General features: G+C 41.7%; 1 protein-coding gene across 1 annotated transcript in view; it reads left to right on the forward strand.

The window, feature by feature from the left end:
* Positions 1-13860, forward strand: part of oprl1 (opiate receptor-like 1) — a 71040-nt gene extending 57180 nt beyond the window's left edge. The window contains exon 5 of the mRNA XM_073470565.1: positions 13313-13860. Coding sequence (XP_073326666.1) covers positions 13313-13860 — 548 coding nt within the window. The remainder of the gene's footprint in view (positions 1-13312) is intronic.
* Positions 13861-14250: the final 390 nt, after the last annotated feature.

Genomic DNA, 14250 nt, shown 5'->3' on the forward strand with positions numbered 1-14250 from the left:
TACTCTACAGCCGAGCTACATCTGCAGTCGGACTCCTCTGCTCTCACTATTTATCTCCTGTTGCACGACCTCTTTCTTTTCTGTTTTTCTGTCTTCTTTTACTCCTTCTGCCCATGTTGCTTTCTCCCTCCTCTCTCATTCATCTCTCATTTTTCTTTTCAATCCACCCCCCTCCTTCTGTTACTTTCCATCTTACAGTAATCTCATCCATTTCCTTTCATCGCCACCTCATGTCATTCTCATCTAATTAGTCTTCTGCTGATTTCATCCTCACCACATTCATTTACTCTCATCTGTGTCATTTCATTCTCATCCCCTTAATTTCACTTTTGTCCTTCTTTTCATCATTTTATTCACAATTTCTTCATGTAATTCTCATTTCATCTCCATCTTCATGATGGCATTTTTCATTCACATTTCCTCATTTAATTGTCATTTAATCTCATTTACATCTCAATTTCATGCCAGTTGTCCTTCCTCTATCACCCCAGTATCTCCGGCACTTTCTTCTCATTCCCTCATTTCTCATCTCATTCATTCATTCTCTTCTGGTTGTCGTCCTTTCATTTTCATTTTCATTTCATTCACACCTCATGCCATCTCATTTGTGTCAAATCCAATCAAATATTCTCACATTCTCGTCTCTCTTCTAATCTTTCACCTCTACTTTTCTCTTTGTTCATGTTTTACTCCCACACTCCTGTATATTACATAAATATCTATATAGAATTTGTTGGCAGCTGGTTGTTTATCATCCGTGTTTTTACGTGCGAGCTGTGCAACAAATTGACATTCAGGGCTTTTTCTCGACTCCACTTCTGTTCCTCTCCTCTCGTTTTCCCATCTCCTCCAAACAAACAGAGAGGAGGACAGAGTGGCTTCATAACCCTGACAGCTGCAGGGAAAGTCACGGCACGCCGCCCTCAGTAATTGGGGTCAAAAGCCTTGCCCAAGGGCACAGTGGCAGGAAGGGAGGCTATAATCAGCAGCCACCCTGCTGTCACTGATAGGTGCAGTGACTAATCCATCCAAAAAGACTCGTGGCAAATGTGTCGAGGTGTGTTTTCTGGCTGCCAGTCTGTGCTGCTGCGAAGACGTCCGTCAGTGTTTCAGTTTGCAGACATGTTACAGAAACTTCGACACACATCGACTCTTTCTTTATTAACAGTTGAAGCTTTTTGAAGCCCTCTACTTTTCCTGCTCATGCTTCGTTTTCTGCAGCCAATAGTCAGCTTCTATTTTACAATAGCTGCGGTCTTTAAGCAGGAAGTCTTTGACCCTTAACTCAGGAAAACCTTAACCAAAGAGGTAGCAGATCAGAAAACATATCAAACAGTCAGAAGTGTTTGACGAGCACACTCTTATCCTTTTGACTGAAACGTAGCTTGGATGTTAGATGAGAAAAGCTCAAAGATGGTGTGTCGTAGGGGTTCTCGTCACAATATTATGAAATCAGAGGATCAGGAGGATCCACTGTGATTAAAAAGAGGAGCACCAGTCTTACAGGCTGGAAATTGGTTGATATTTCTGGGATATCAAAGGAAAACGTGGATTAAAAGTCAAACAAACCAAAATAATAATATAAAAACTTGTGATTACTAGAAAAGCAGATAAATACTCACTACAATAAGGTGTACTAGAGTTTAACTAATCAAAACCCAATCGCCAGAAAATTTTTTTGGCAATGTACATTTCTGCAAACCACAGATATGTTGCAACTTTACATTTACAAACATTTCTACAGGTTCAATTTTCAAATTTGTATTGTGAGAATGCTGTGCTATGGTTAGGTTTATGGTTACGCACAGAAACCCCTTGGTTAGGGTTAGGAAAAGATCAAGCTTTGGCCCAAAACACCTTGTTTTGTCACAACAGAGCAGGCTGGACATGTCACCACGTCTAATCAAACACGCCAGAGTCACCACAAACACAGCTGGAAATTGTCCCCAGGTTTCCTTTGTAACTCCACCACCATCCCCTCCTTCTCCAGACATGGAAGTAACATGAAAATGAAATCTCAGTATAATATATCCATGGTTTTGCAGAACCAACGTTGTATCGTGCCAACTGATAAATCAATGCTTCTGGATGGATTTAGAGCAAAACCTCCGTATTGCAAATGCACAAACAAAGGTGGTGGTTGACTGGACGAGTTGGTGTCGGGGGCTGGAATGAGATCGAGCCAAGAGTTATTGGACGAGAGGAAATGAGCAGAGGGAATAAACAAAGAAAGAGGCAGCGTGATGAACAATCTCAACCAAAACAGGAGGAGGATCACTGCTCGGTCGTGTAAACACTCGTATTTATTCATGCAACGTCTGGATTAGGATGAAACTTTGCTCTTTCGATGATAAAATGGAATTACGTTATTGGAGATTACATGTCAAAGTTAATTCCCTTGTGTGCAGTCTTTGCCGTTATTTTTACACCCTCAATGTGTACTTTAATGAACTAGTAATTACAAACGCAAATAGATATGCTAATATAATGCTATTACAGTAACAATGCATAATTAATGCTGCCATGCCTCGTCGTCTGTGATGGGCTGGTTATTTTAAGAACGCGTTATACATCCAATATAATGAGGTTATGTGTCACACGTTATTACTTTGGCTTAATGAGACGTGATTGTTGGCACACTAGTTTCAGATTTAATCAGACAAAGATCATGCTAAGAAAGCGCGATCCTATTTTTAGTCATCATTATGATTCATATACACTCACACACAACAACATCTACTGCTGGACTCTCAGGGTAGCTGTAGATGTTTGTCTAAAAAAAAAGCCAAGGTCAGTCCTTTTCAGTGTTTGGATTGTCTCAATAGAGCACATACAGTACTTTCACCCGTGCTATGTGATAAATCACCCACATTTCTATATTTAACTCCTATTTTTATTCTCCCCAGCACAATATTATCATTCTGTGGAGGCAATATTATGACTTTATATCAGGTCTGCAACTGCAGTTTTTATTACACTGCCTCCTGGGTCACATACTTGTTTAGAATTTAGTGTTTCTGTATTTCATCTTCAGTACAAATGTGAATTTCTTTGCTATTATGTGAAGAAATTGTCTGTGTTGATTTGAGTTTATGCCAAACCACCACATAATGTAGATAAAGTCGGGGAAAATAATGGTGTACATCGTTTAGTCTTTCTGCTTGTATCGTCCATTTTCTCACGCATTTCAATTAAACTAAACTTTCCTGTTACCTAAACCACTAAACCCACAAGTTAATGGAGCTGAAAGAACATTTTGGTGGAAAGTTTAACACTCTCCAGACAGAAAATGTATAAACCGCCAACAAAACAACCTTTAAAAGTGGATAGAGGCTACAAATCTGTCTGCGTTGATCTACATTCACAGAACACACATGCTGATGCGTCTGATTAAACATGTGCCACACCAGTGCAATTACGCCCGGCCTCCCGCTGCGTTCACATCGATTTAATCACGTGCAAATGACACTCGGCTGCTACAGAATGACCACACGCCTCTGCACGGATCAGGCGGGTCGGGTTATATCTCTGACCGTCTGCGCAGGAGAGATTTCACAGCATCACAGCCTCCGTTCCTGCTTTAAATTAAAGTCAGTAGTTCATGTTTTATTCTTGAAGTGCATCGATGCTGCTGTGTCAAATTTAAGATCTGATGTAGGCCTTTGCAACGTGAAATACAGTGTAGTAGTGACTGAATGAAATGGAGGCAGATTGATGACATTATATAAGCATCGAGGTAACAAAAGAGCCGTTCATACTGAGAAATAAAGAGTTTCCTGCCCTCTCCCCTTCTGACACGGCCAGATAAAACTTTTATGACGTGTGCTGTATCGCCTGAGGATAGTCACACAAACACACACACATGCACGCAAGGTAACTCAGAATACACACATAGAAAAGGCAGACCTGCGCACGTTAACAGGTTATATAAATCCAGAGCCTGAGCTGGTGACTTTCACCCTTTTGAACCCTCCAAAGTCAAACAGTTCCCACCGCGAGCTCTGTGACAGGAGGATGAACTGTGGCTGCTGGAGACTTTTATTTTCCTTTGCGGGACGTTTTTACTCAATTAGTGGAAAACAGCCTGAAGGCACAACATATTCCTAAATCCACAAGAGACGGGCATCAACCACAAAGAACGAAATCATCACGACATTGTGACCTGCACAAAACGATCGCAAACCCTCAACAAGTTGAAAAGGCCAGATTACATCACATCACAGCCTTTATTTTGAAATTCATTCTTGTTGTCCTTTTGTTGGACTCTGGGATCTGTTTATTTTTAAGAATTGGTTTGTCACTGATTGTCAATCCCAGAGCGGTCGGGACTAGAAATCACTCATGAAACTTCCAACATGACACAATCCTTGTAATTTTAATCTTAATCTGTCGTCTAGAAAATCAGTTAATACAGTAAACGCAGCAAAGAGCTATTATTGGTCATAGTAAGATGGTTTAATGGGGCCGATTTATGCACAGGTTGCATGAAAAAGCGTTAAATGTGTCTCTGTGACACCTCTAGTCGACTATAAAGAAGTGGTTTTTACTGATGATCTCCGAGTCGGACCAACGTGCAGGGCAGTGCCTGTAAAGATCCATCGAGAGCTGCAGGTTTTTCATGCTAGAGCAGGTAAACAAGGACAAACGCGGCTCATGTATAAGCCCAGCTCAGCTACTGTCAGAGCCATTTATCAGCTGGGAGCTAAAGAAGCTAACGCAGCTAGAAGCCTCAAAGACACACTTTATATGTTGGTAAGTTCACGTATAACAACAACTGGCTTCAAGGTTATTGTGGACGTGTCTAACGTCCATGAACAACAACAAAAAAGTCTCTCTCTAGTTGCTATTTATATCTGTGTTCTTTATTTGGCATAGAAAACTTTAATTCTGCCTGAATAACAACTTTAGCCAACCAGACATGACACTATTATATGCCCCTTTTCTCTCTCAGGAAATAAGGGAGAGATAAGAGGAAAAAATGAAAAAAAAGACAGAGCAGACAGTTTAAATACCTGTTTGAGAGAAGAGCTATAGTGCCATAACCCAGAATGTGCTGCACCAAAGGCAATTTAGTGGTGGAGTATCTGACGGCGGTTGTACTGAGCAGCTCCTAGTTAATCTGGAGTTGATCTTCCCACTTTGGTCCAGATTGTAATATCTCAGTTTTTGGATGGATTGTCCTCTTTGTACAGACGATTGACACAGACTCCTTCAGGATGTGTTATAAAAGAGACATAGAGAGAAGACGAACCACTTCTTTAGTCAAGGATTCAAATGTTTCAAGGCTGCCCTGTACTTTAAAGATCGATACGTGTTATCACCACCAAAGCAGTGCAACGAAAACTGTATTTTATCAGTAGCCCATTCAATTAAAGATATCAGCAACATGCTGATACTGATGCACCATGATACGTGATGTAAAATCACTGAAGCTGTTTAGCAGTGAGAGCATATCTTTTATTTTCTTTATCATTTCTCATAGAAAGTCTGTTTACTGGTGGAGAGCTCAGGTATTTAATCCCCGAAGTGTCCTGCTGGTAAAATATCGAAAGTGGCATGGGGATATTGGGACTCAGCAGCGACTGAGGCAGCTGTTTGACTCAGGTAACAAGCTTTTCATGTGCTCAGGTGGGAGGGCAGCAGGATCCAATCACTGCAAGACCATAGCTTTTGTCCTCATAGAAAATGGAAGATATGGGGGGGAAGAAAAGGAAGAAATGATGGCGGAGAAAATGAGAAAAAGGGAGGCAAGGTGAAAGGAAGGATAGACATAAGAGAGGAAAGTGGTGTTTTTGGTCTGATTGAAAAAGAAAGAGGGAAAGGGCAGAGGAGATTAGCGCCAAAAGAGGGACAAAAACAAGACATAAACAGTCCAGACAGGCCAGTTGCAGAAAATCATTTTCCAAGGAGGATAATGGTAATGGAAGAAAGAGAAAATCATAAAGAGGAGGAGCGGCCACGAGAGAAAGTGAGTAAAACGAAGTCGAAAGACGAGAATGAACAAGGTATTTCTAGAGGTAAGGGAAAGGGAGGCAGAGCAAAGTCGAGCAAATGAAAAGAAATAGATGAGAAGAGCAGCAAGAGTGTGGCATAAATACAGATGATGCAAGCGGGAGGAAAAGAAAAAATAAGGGGTAGGCAAAACGCAATAGAGGGGAAAGAAGTGATAAATGAGAAGCACGAAGGTAGAGGTGGAGAATCATCAAGTGTGAAATAGAAAGCAGGATGGGACGCAGATTCATGGTTACATAAGAAAGAAAGAAAGAAAGAAAGAAAGAAAGAAAGAAAGGAAGGAGAAAAGACAAAGAAAGAGAGGAAGTGTACTGAGACTGTTTCATCATCTTAAAAAGTAGTTACTGGATGTAACTCCAGTTCTATGAGTGGATGCACCTGTTGCTGGTACTACCAAACCTTCACAATGCGTAGATGTCTTTAAATGGAGGTGAGCCATCTTGGATGTATCAGCAGTTGGTCAGTAGTTTTGGAGGATGTCGCCACAAACCAAATTCAATCTAAATGATCCAATTATACTTCCACTCAGCCCAGAGTCCTGGGAAATAATCTACAACGCCTAATGCCAAAATTCAGTTAGTAGTGTGTCTTTATATCAGCAAGACTAGAGAGATAGGTGCGCTTGGTGGGGATGTATGTGGACTTCCATGCAGGACACCAAAGTTTGTATCTTGTCAAAGACCTGCAGTTGGCATTTGCTTTGATTAACCTCAGCATTCAGTCGTTCCCAAACCTAACATGAGTGTTTTAGTTGCCTAAACTTCACCAAACCCAAATTACCATTTGTGTCTCCCTTACCTTAACCACACTGTGCCATGAACAAACGCTGTGCCTGATCACACTACACAATCTGCGGTACGATTCATCTTCACATATTTTTTTTTCTTTCTGTCACTACTCTGTCACATATCTGACAGCGTAGTCATTGGTAGCACTTTTTCTAATCTGACTGTTTTATGAACAGCGCTTGTCTGTGGTGTTTTAACTCTGAGTGGGAAGCCAGTGAGGGATGATGTCCTTTTTTGTGTGTGTGCTTCCTACTGGTTTGCTGGTGCACAGATGAAAAGATGCAACTGGAGATATCAAATGTCAGGACAGTACAACGTGTTTGTCGTCCTCCACAGAAGAATTTGGAGAAAAATGACAAATTGATAAAATATATATAAATAAAAGATAAATACACTGGAGAACGTGCTGGAGAACCCTTCGAGTCACTAATGTTAGGGGAGCTATAAGTTAAACAATTATTTTCAAAGCAATGAAGCATTATCACAATTTGCTTCTTCTAACATGATGATTTGAACTTTTTTAGACATTTAACTTTGAATTAATGAAGGTTAATCCAGGCAAATTACAGATACTATTTCATTGCACGGTTTAAAAAAATACGACAACACCGGTTTATAGAGAAACAGAGGGAAGTAAAAGTCATCCACTGACATTTCAGAAATGTGAGATAGCCATTGAGTGATTGCTGCTAACAGCTATCTCGTGATGGCGGCTTGACCTTTCTGCATGCGGCGTCCGTCGCTTGCAGAGGAGCTTTAATGGAGCAGCAATAACTCTCGTCTCTGAGATTTCCATCAGCTCCTGGGAGAGATGAGAGCGGAGGTATTTAATGCCCTTTATCAAAATACTGAGAAGTGCATGGAATCAGTGTGCGCACATCAACATACATCAATGAATGTTTGTATGTCTTTATATGGGAATGTGTGTGCATTAAGGAAGCAAGCGATGTCGGTAAACTATAAAAAATTGCCATTTATGAGAAGACAGCATCCAGAGAATTGGATCAAGTGTTGAATTATTCTATTTCCTGTGAAAATAATACTCACGGGGAATGTGTGCAGGTATGTGCATCCATGGAAATGCGTTGGCAAATATTTAACAAGTGGAAGATGATTAAATTTAAATGCGTTTATAAATGTTAATGTGTCTGCAGCGGTAGATCCAGATAACATAACGAAGCAACAGTGAAGACTAAATATTGATTGCTTCTGTGTCGTCACGTTGTTTATCATCATTATTCAACATTTTATAGAAATGTGTCATTCTACGACACAGTCTTACAAAAGTTAGCAGGTGAGTTACGTATGTGAAGGTAAAGTGGTTTGCCTGACAACAGTGTATCGACCTCATGCAGCCTCCGGCGTTTCTTCCATTTCCATTTTTTTTTTCACACCTTCTGATTGCCGTTGCCAGTTGTACTGTGTGCTTTATTACGTTTTTGTGGTGTTTCCATTGTTCTTGTGCTCCTCACCAGCCTGATTTTCCCTCCTCGCCTGTACTGTATCTCCTTCATTAGCTCTTCCCTCTTCAGTGTCTTCCCAGCCTATCAGCACCTTTTCTCTGTTCCTAGTGTTTTTCCAATCATTACCCTCACCTGTGTTTCTCCGCCTCTCTCCACCCTTTTGTTCAGTCATTGTTGGGTTTCTCAGCCTTTCTTTGTGTTCTCCTGATGTTTCTGTGTTTGCCTGTTCCTTGTGTTGCCCTGACCAAGAATAAAATTTCCATTGCACTTGGTTTCACCTTTTCTGCTTCAAAAGGACAGCCATGGAAAATAAGAATAAAAAGTTCCTGTCCTAATTGGTGCACACATTTTTTATTATCTAAAAAGTTAAACGTCCCTTCTAGTAGACAACGTGGTGTCCTGAGAGACATAAGCCAGGATTGTTGGAGGTAAATCTTCGCCTCGACCTGAGCGCCCAACCTTCACAGTCATGTAAATGGTCCTTGTAAAGTGCACAGAGTCCTGCTGGAGTTCTCACTTCTTCAGACACTTTGACCAGAAATCCCCTTCTCTGCAACTGATCCCCACGCTCATGAATGACATGTACACTTCCTTTTTGTCATGTTATTAATTTTGGGAAGGGATGTCCGTTTGAGAGACTGGAGCCAGAGAAGTTATGAAATGAAATTTGCAGAGGCAGAAGATGTCAATGTTCTTTCAAAGAGGTCTCACTTCATGACTGGCAGGGATACAGTGGACAGCAGAGTGTACATTTCAAACACTAAACTTCAATTAAATGTGACATTTTTTTACTGTTCTATGTTGTACGATGGCACGAAGACACACTAACCTACACGTATATGTTGACATGTGTCCACAGATGCTCCCGTATGGAGCTGTTTAGAAGCTGCAGTCTTTGAGGTCTTAATGTTGCGCCGTATATCAGTGAACAGACGAGCTGTCGGCCTGTCTCCGAGCAGAATAAAATGAAATTCTAGATAATAAATCAAAGCGTCTCGCTGCGAGAAATGTCAGGACCATCTGAAAAACAGAGGGGAAGAAATGAAGAGGGAGCAGTTTTCTCCATATGAAGACAGGTTAGAAGAGGAATCTTATGAGGCTTTTTCATACACGTGCTAACTCAGTTTGGCTCAGCACATCAGCCCAGTGCGGCAAGGACATACATTACAACAGGTCTACCTACTTGAAGGTCTTAAACTAAGGACACGCTTGTCTTGAGTCATGGCCGTGGCTGTAAATAGTCTTTTCGTTGAATTTTGTTATGTACTTATTGAAAAGCTTTTATTATGAAGCAGCACGATCAGGGAATGTTGTCAACAGCAGTAACTTATGTCACGAAACAGCTGACAGCCGAGGCGCCTGGATAAAATGTTTCTACAAACCACAGATACATCCAAGGTTGACATTTGTACCAAATGTGGCATATCACGTTCACATTATATGCTTATTAGCCAACTTTCACATCAGGAGGAGGAGTGGATGCTGGTGGCGTCATTACAACCAACAAGGCTGCAATTTGACTCACACCACTGGACATTTTTAAGGACACCCGCGGACATTTGCAGTCGTTTTTGTGGTGATTTTTCCACAGGAAGTCGGACCATGTCAATGTAAAGTTGCAACATAAAGAAACGATTGGGTTGCGAACATGTCGAGTCTGGTGACCGTCCATCTTGGGCGGGGGTGTAGCACAACTCGCCGCACTCACAGTGGTGATGGGATTACAAATCAGCGCAGCTCGGATTGAGTGCCATTGGAAAAGCCCCATTAGGCGCTGCTGGTCCCGTTGCCCTCTGACCCTCCATGAGGAGGGTTCGACACCATTGTTAGATCTGACGCTGTTGTTTTCCATTAGGCTCTATACCTGCCTGGTGTTTCATTTCTACCACTATCTCCCTGCAGAAACGGAGAGCCATTTACAGATTTTTTTTATAAAGCATGTAAACTTCACAGCCCCATCAAGCAGGTTATTACTGTTCCTGTCCTTTCACAAAGACTTTTACTGTGTTTTTGATCAATGGTTGGAGCACGGCAGTAATGGAGCCGCTGCTGCAGCTCCCATTTTTACAGGGGAAGCCCACGCACTATAAATCATGTGCACTCGTGGCCCCTGCGAGATTCAGCAGATAAAAGCACCCACCAAATGGAATAATAGATCAACTTTTTCTTTCAACAGTTCCTATTCCTATTTGTTTGATCTGGCTTTATCGCCACTATTTATGCAGTCTACTCTGCAGTGTGTGTGTGTGTGTCGGGGCGCCCTATCTCATCTCCCCGGTGCAAAGACAGTTTAAGGATTTAATTCAAAACAAAAACACAGCATTTAGGTTTCTTTTATAGCGAGAACTGCAACATCATAAGCATGCAAAGTTACCTGTAACTTTGGTGGAGGAAGAATAAGAAAAATATACCCCTAGAATTATATAATGTAGAAGATAGAGGTTTATAGTAAAAAAGCAACATCTGTAAAGCTTTTAACCTCAAGTGGTGTCCTATTTCTTAAAACTGGCAAAATCAGGCAATTATTAATTTGAAGTGGTGCTCTCAAGGGAGTAAATTTCCCTAATTCATTAAAAATACACTTGTTCGTGCAGGATAATTACTATAATCAGAGTGCAGACCTCCTCCACCATCCTGCTTCACTTTAAAGCATCACTGCTATCACTTAAAATTTAAGTCAGACTGATTTCTTGGCCTTACAAACAGCCTCAGGATTTAAAATAAAATGTAGTCTTTAATCTCCACTCACTTTAGAGTCATGATTAAAACATATACTCATCTAATGGCAGAAAGCCCAGAGCCAGCTCACCTCAAAACTATAATCAATTGTTGTTTGGAGCATTTGTAGCATCTCTGAGAAATGGATCGTCAAAAAATAAGTATGCAATGGAGAGTTTCCTTCTTCTCTTTCCTAGTCGTGCTCTGCCAGGCTCACAGCGTGCTGTCGCTTCACCAGGCTGACTAAGCAAGAAAGTATTAAACTGCTGCTGTAGGCAGTACAACACCTCTTAAGTTTAAAATGGCAGGTTTTTCGAGGAAGTGCCAAAATAGCTGTGTGTTTTTTCAAAGCCTTAAATTAGGCAGATCTCACTCTATTGCAAATGGGAATGGAACTTTTGATCTTGTTGTTGTTGTTGTTGTTTGTAGCCGTGTTAATGTACGGCTTTAAAAATGGAAATGTCTTTTTGTTGGTCAGTCGATCCATCTGTCCACTACTTTGGTCCAGACGAGACTATCTCAGCTATTAGAGAATGAAACCTACTGACTTAGGTGATTTCTGAATTAACCACTAGTGTAACCAACAGGTGTACATTTTTGGCCTGTAGTCAGTAAGTTGAAAACAGTGCACATACAATATATTTAATATTTAATGTTAATCTTTTTTGGAATCAGGGTTGTGTCCTTAAACATACCCGGCCAATGAAGTTTCCTTTAGTGCGACCAGCAAGACAAATCTTTCATTTTTCCAGTCAGATATGTCAACATGTACTGAATGTATTGGCACAAAATTTGGTACAACCATTGATGGTTCCAGGAGGATGAATCTTAAGGACTTTGACGGTCCTCTGACTTTTCCTCTAGCCATACCATGAGGTTTACATATGTGGTTTTCAGTGTAATGTCTGGACAACATTTGGATGGATTGCCATCCAATGAGCCCCCCTTCAGCATTAACTTGGTGATTCCTTAACCTTTCCTCTTGCCCCATGGTTTGTATAGTACTGCAGTGTACAGGGTACATGTATTTTAAGGACTAATCATTTCCCAGAAATCTCCTGAGCTAATCAGTAACTGCACTCCGTGGATCTGCAGCAAATCTCCTTTTATTGGCTGGGGAAGAAAAGCCGCTCACTGCTGTTTAGGAGTCAGTTTTTCATATTCTATCTTCAATTTATGATTAATTGCTTTCTGCCTGTGAAGAGGATTTTTTTTCCTCCAGTGTCCAAACCCCAATGCCTGAGTTTAATTTCGACAAACAATGGGAATTTATTCAGTCTGATCAGGAGGACTGGGATTCTGTTGTCTGTTGTGATTTGGGCTGAAAACGCAGGTGTGTTTTTGTATAAATATTATAAAATGTATTCTGCTGTCATCATTCATTGCAACTGTTCCTCCTGTTCATAACTCAGTGTGACATTCAGTAGGTAGAGACTCATTTTAGTTTTTCACCTCATTTCTCTCTCTTCTCTCTTAGATCATTTTGAAGTTTTTAATCTGAATGTATCTCCCATGCACATCTCTTGCTGTTACATGTTCTCATTCATTATTAAAGAACATTATTTTACCTTTTTTAATGCAAAATCTGACAAGCCCGCCTGCTTCTTCTAAAAATCTGCAGTCATCCTTCATTTTTTCTTCCTGCCTCTTCTTATCTCTCTATAGGTCCAGACACATTTATCTTCCTGTCTTCTTCCTCCCACCCCGTCCTCATCCTCCTTTAGCTGCAGACAGTATTATGATTAAACTGATTAAACCAACCCTCCTCTGAAAACTGACTCCTCTGTCTTTTTCATTTATCCTTTAAGACTAAGTCTCCTTTGTACCTTTAGCACCATGTCCTACGATAAATGCAGATTTCTCTCTTCTATTATAATTATTATTATTAACACTGCCTAATCTATGTTAGTAATTAGCATTTTTAATAAACATTTCATATTCAGATCATTCACATTGTCCACTGTAATATACAAAGAAGGTTTTATCCCGACATTTCCACAATATGTAAATAAAGATTTCATTTTAGATATAATCTTCAGTTACATCGAGAAACTGACATCAGTTTCCTCTTTCCTCTTTATGCATCCAGACTTGTTAACTAGCTAAGCACAAAGACCGGATGAAGGAGAAACTGAGAAACGGACCGTCCAGCAAGTTGAAAGCTGTCATGTTATAACTTGATAGCTGGCAGGATTCGCAGTTTCTTCCTGCTTCCAGTCTCCACGCTAAACACACCCTGACCCAACTTATTCAGTCTGTTTTTTTTATGTTCAGTACTAAACTTTTTTCTTTCCTCTATCTTCCTCTCTTCCTCATCTCCAATGCATCCAGGCTTTGAGTGCATCGTGGTCTTACCTGAACCAAGGAGCCACTGGGACCCAGTCTTTGGCACCTGCATCTTCCTCTTCTCCTTCCTCATCCCTGTGGCTATCATCAGCATCTGCTACAGCTTGATGGTCAAGCGCCTGCGCAGCGTTCGCATCCTGTCCGGCTCCAAGGAAAAGGACCGCAACCTGCGGCGCATCACCAGGATGGTTCTGGTGGTAGTGGCAGCGTTTGTCGTGTGTTGGACCCCCATCCAGATCATGGTCCTGGCTCAGTCGCTGGGCTTCAACCTGAGCAGCTTGTTCACGCTGGTCCTGATGCACTTCTGCATTGCGCTGGGCTACGTGAACAGCAGCTTGAATCCTGTGCTCTACGCCTTCCTGGATGAGAACTTCAAGCGTTGCTTCCGCGAGTTCTGCCACCCATCACCATTCCGCCTTGACACACAGCAGTCTGGTAGGATGAGGAGCATCGCCAGGGAGGTGGCTGCGGCCTACAGCTGCAAAGGCGGTGATGGTGGGGGGCCAGGGGGAGGGACTCCTAATCCAGCATGACTAGGCGTGGAACTACCTTTGGTGGGGGTAGACCCCCAACAGAGGAGAGAGCAACAGGGAACAGGGAACTCCAATACAGAATTGACTCAGATTACAGCTCTCTAGCGGCACGAGCCCCCCCGCCCCCCAACGAGAAGACTGGCCTGGGGTGGGGGGGAGGGAGACGAGGAGGATGGGGTCGAAAGGAAAAGAATTTAGGAATAAGGATGGCGATGACAAACATAGGACCCAAGATGGATGGAGGGAAATGGGATGCACTGAAAGCCAGGGTAGGAAGGGTGGTGGACACCTGGGTAGGAGATGGTGCCAGACATGGGAAAAGCTCAAACCATTGTGATTCCTGGGTTTTGTAAAGATTATGGCCCCAACTCCACTGAGGCAGTTAGACGT

The sequence above is a fragment of the Pagrus major genome, chromosome 7 (assembly GCF_040436345.1).
Source record: "Pagrus major chromosome 7, Pma_NU_1.0".
In the NCBI taxonomy this organism is placed as follows: Eukaryota; Metazoa; Chordata; class Actinopteri; order Spariformes; family Sparidae; genus Pagrus; species Pagrus major.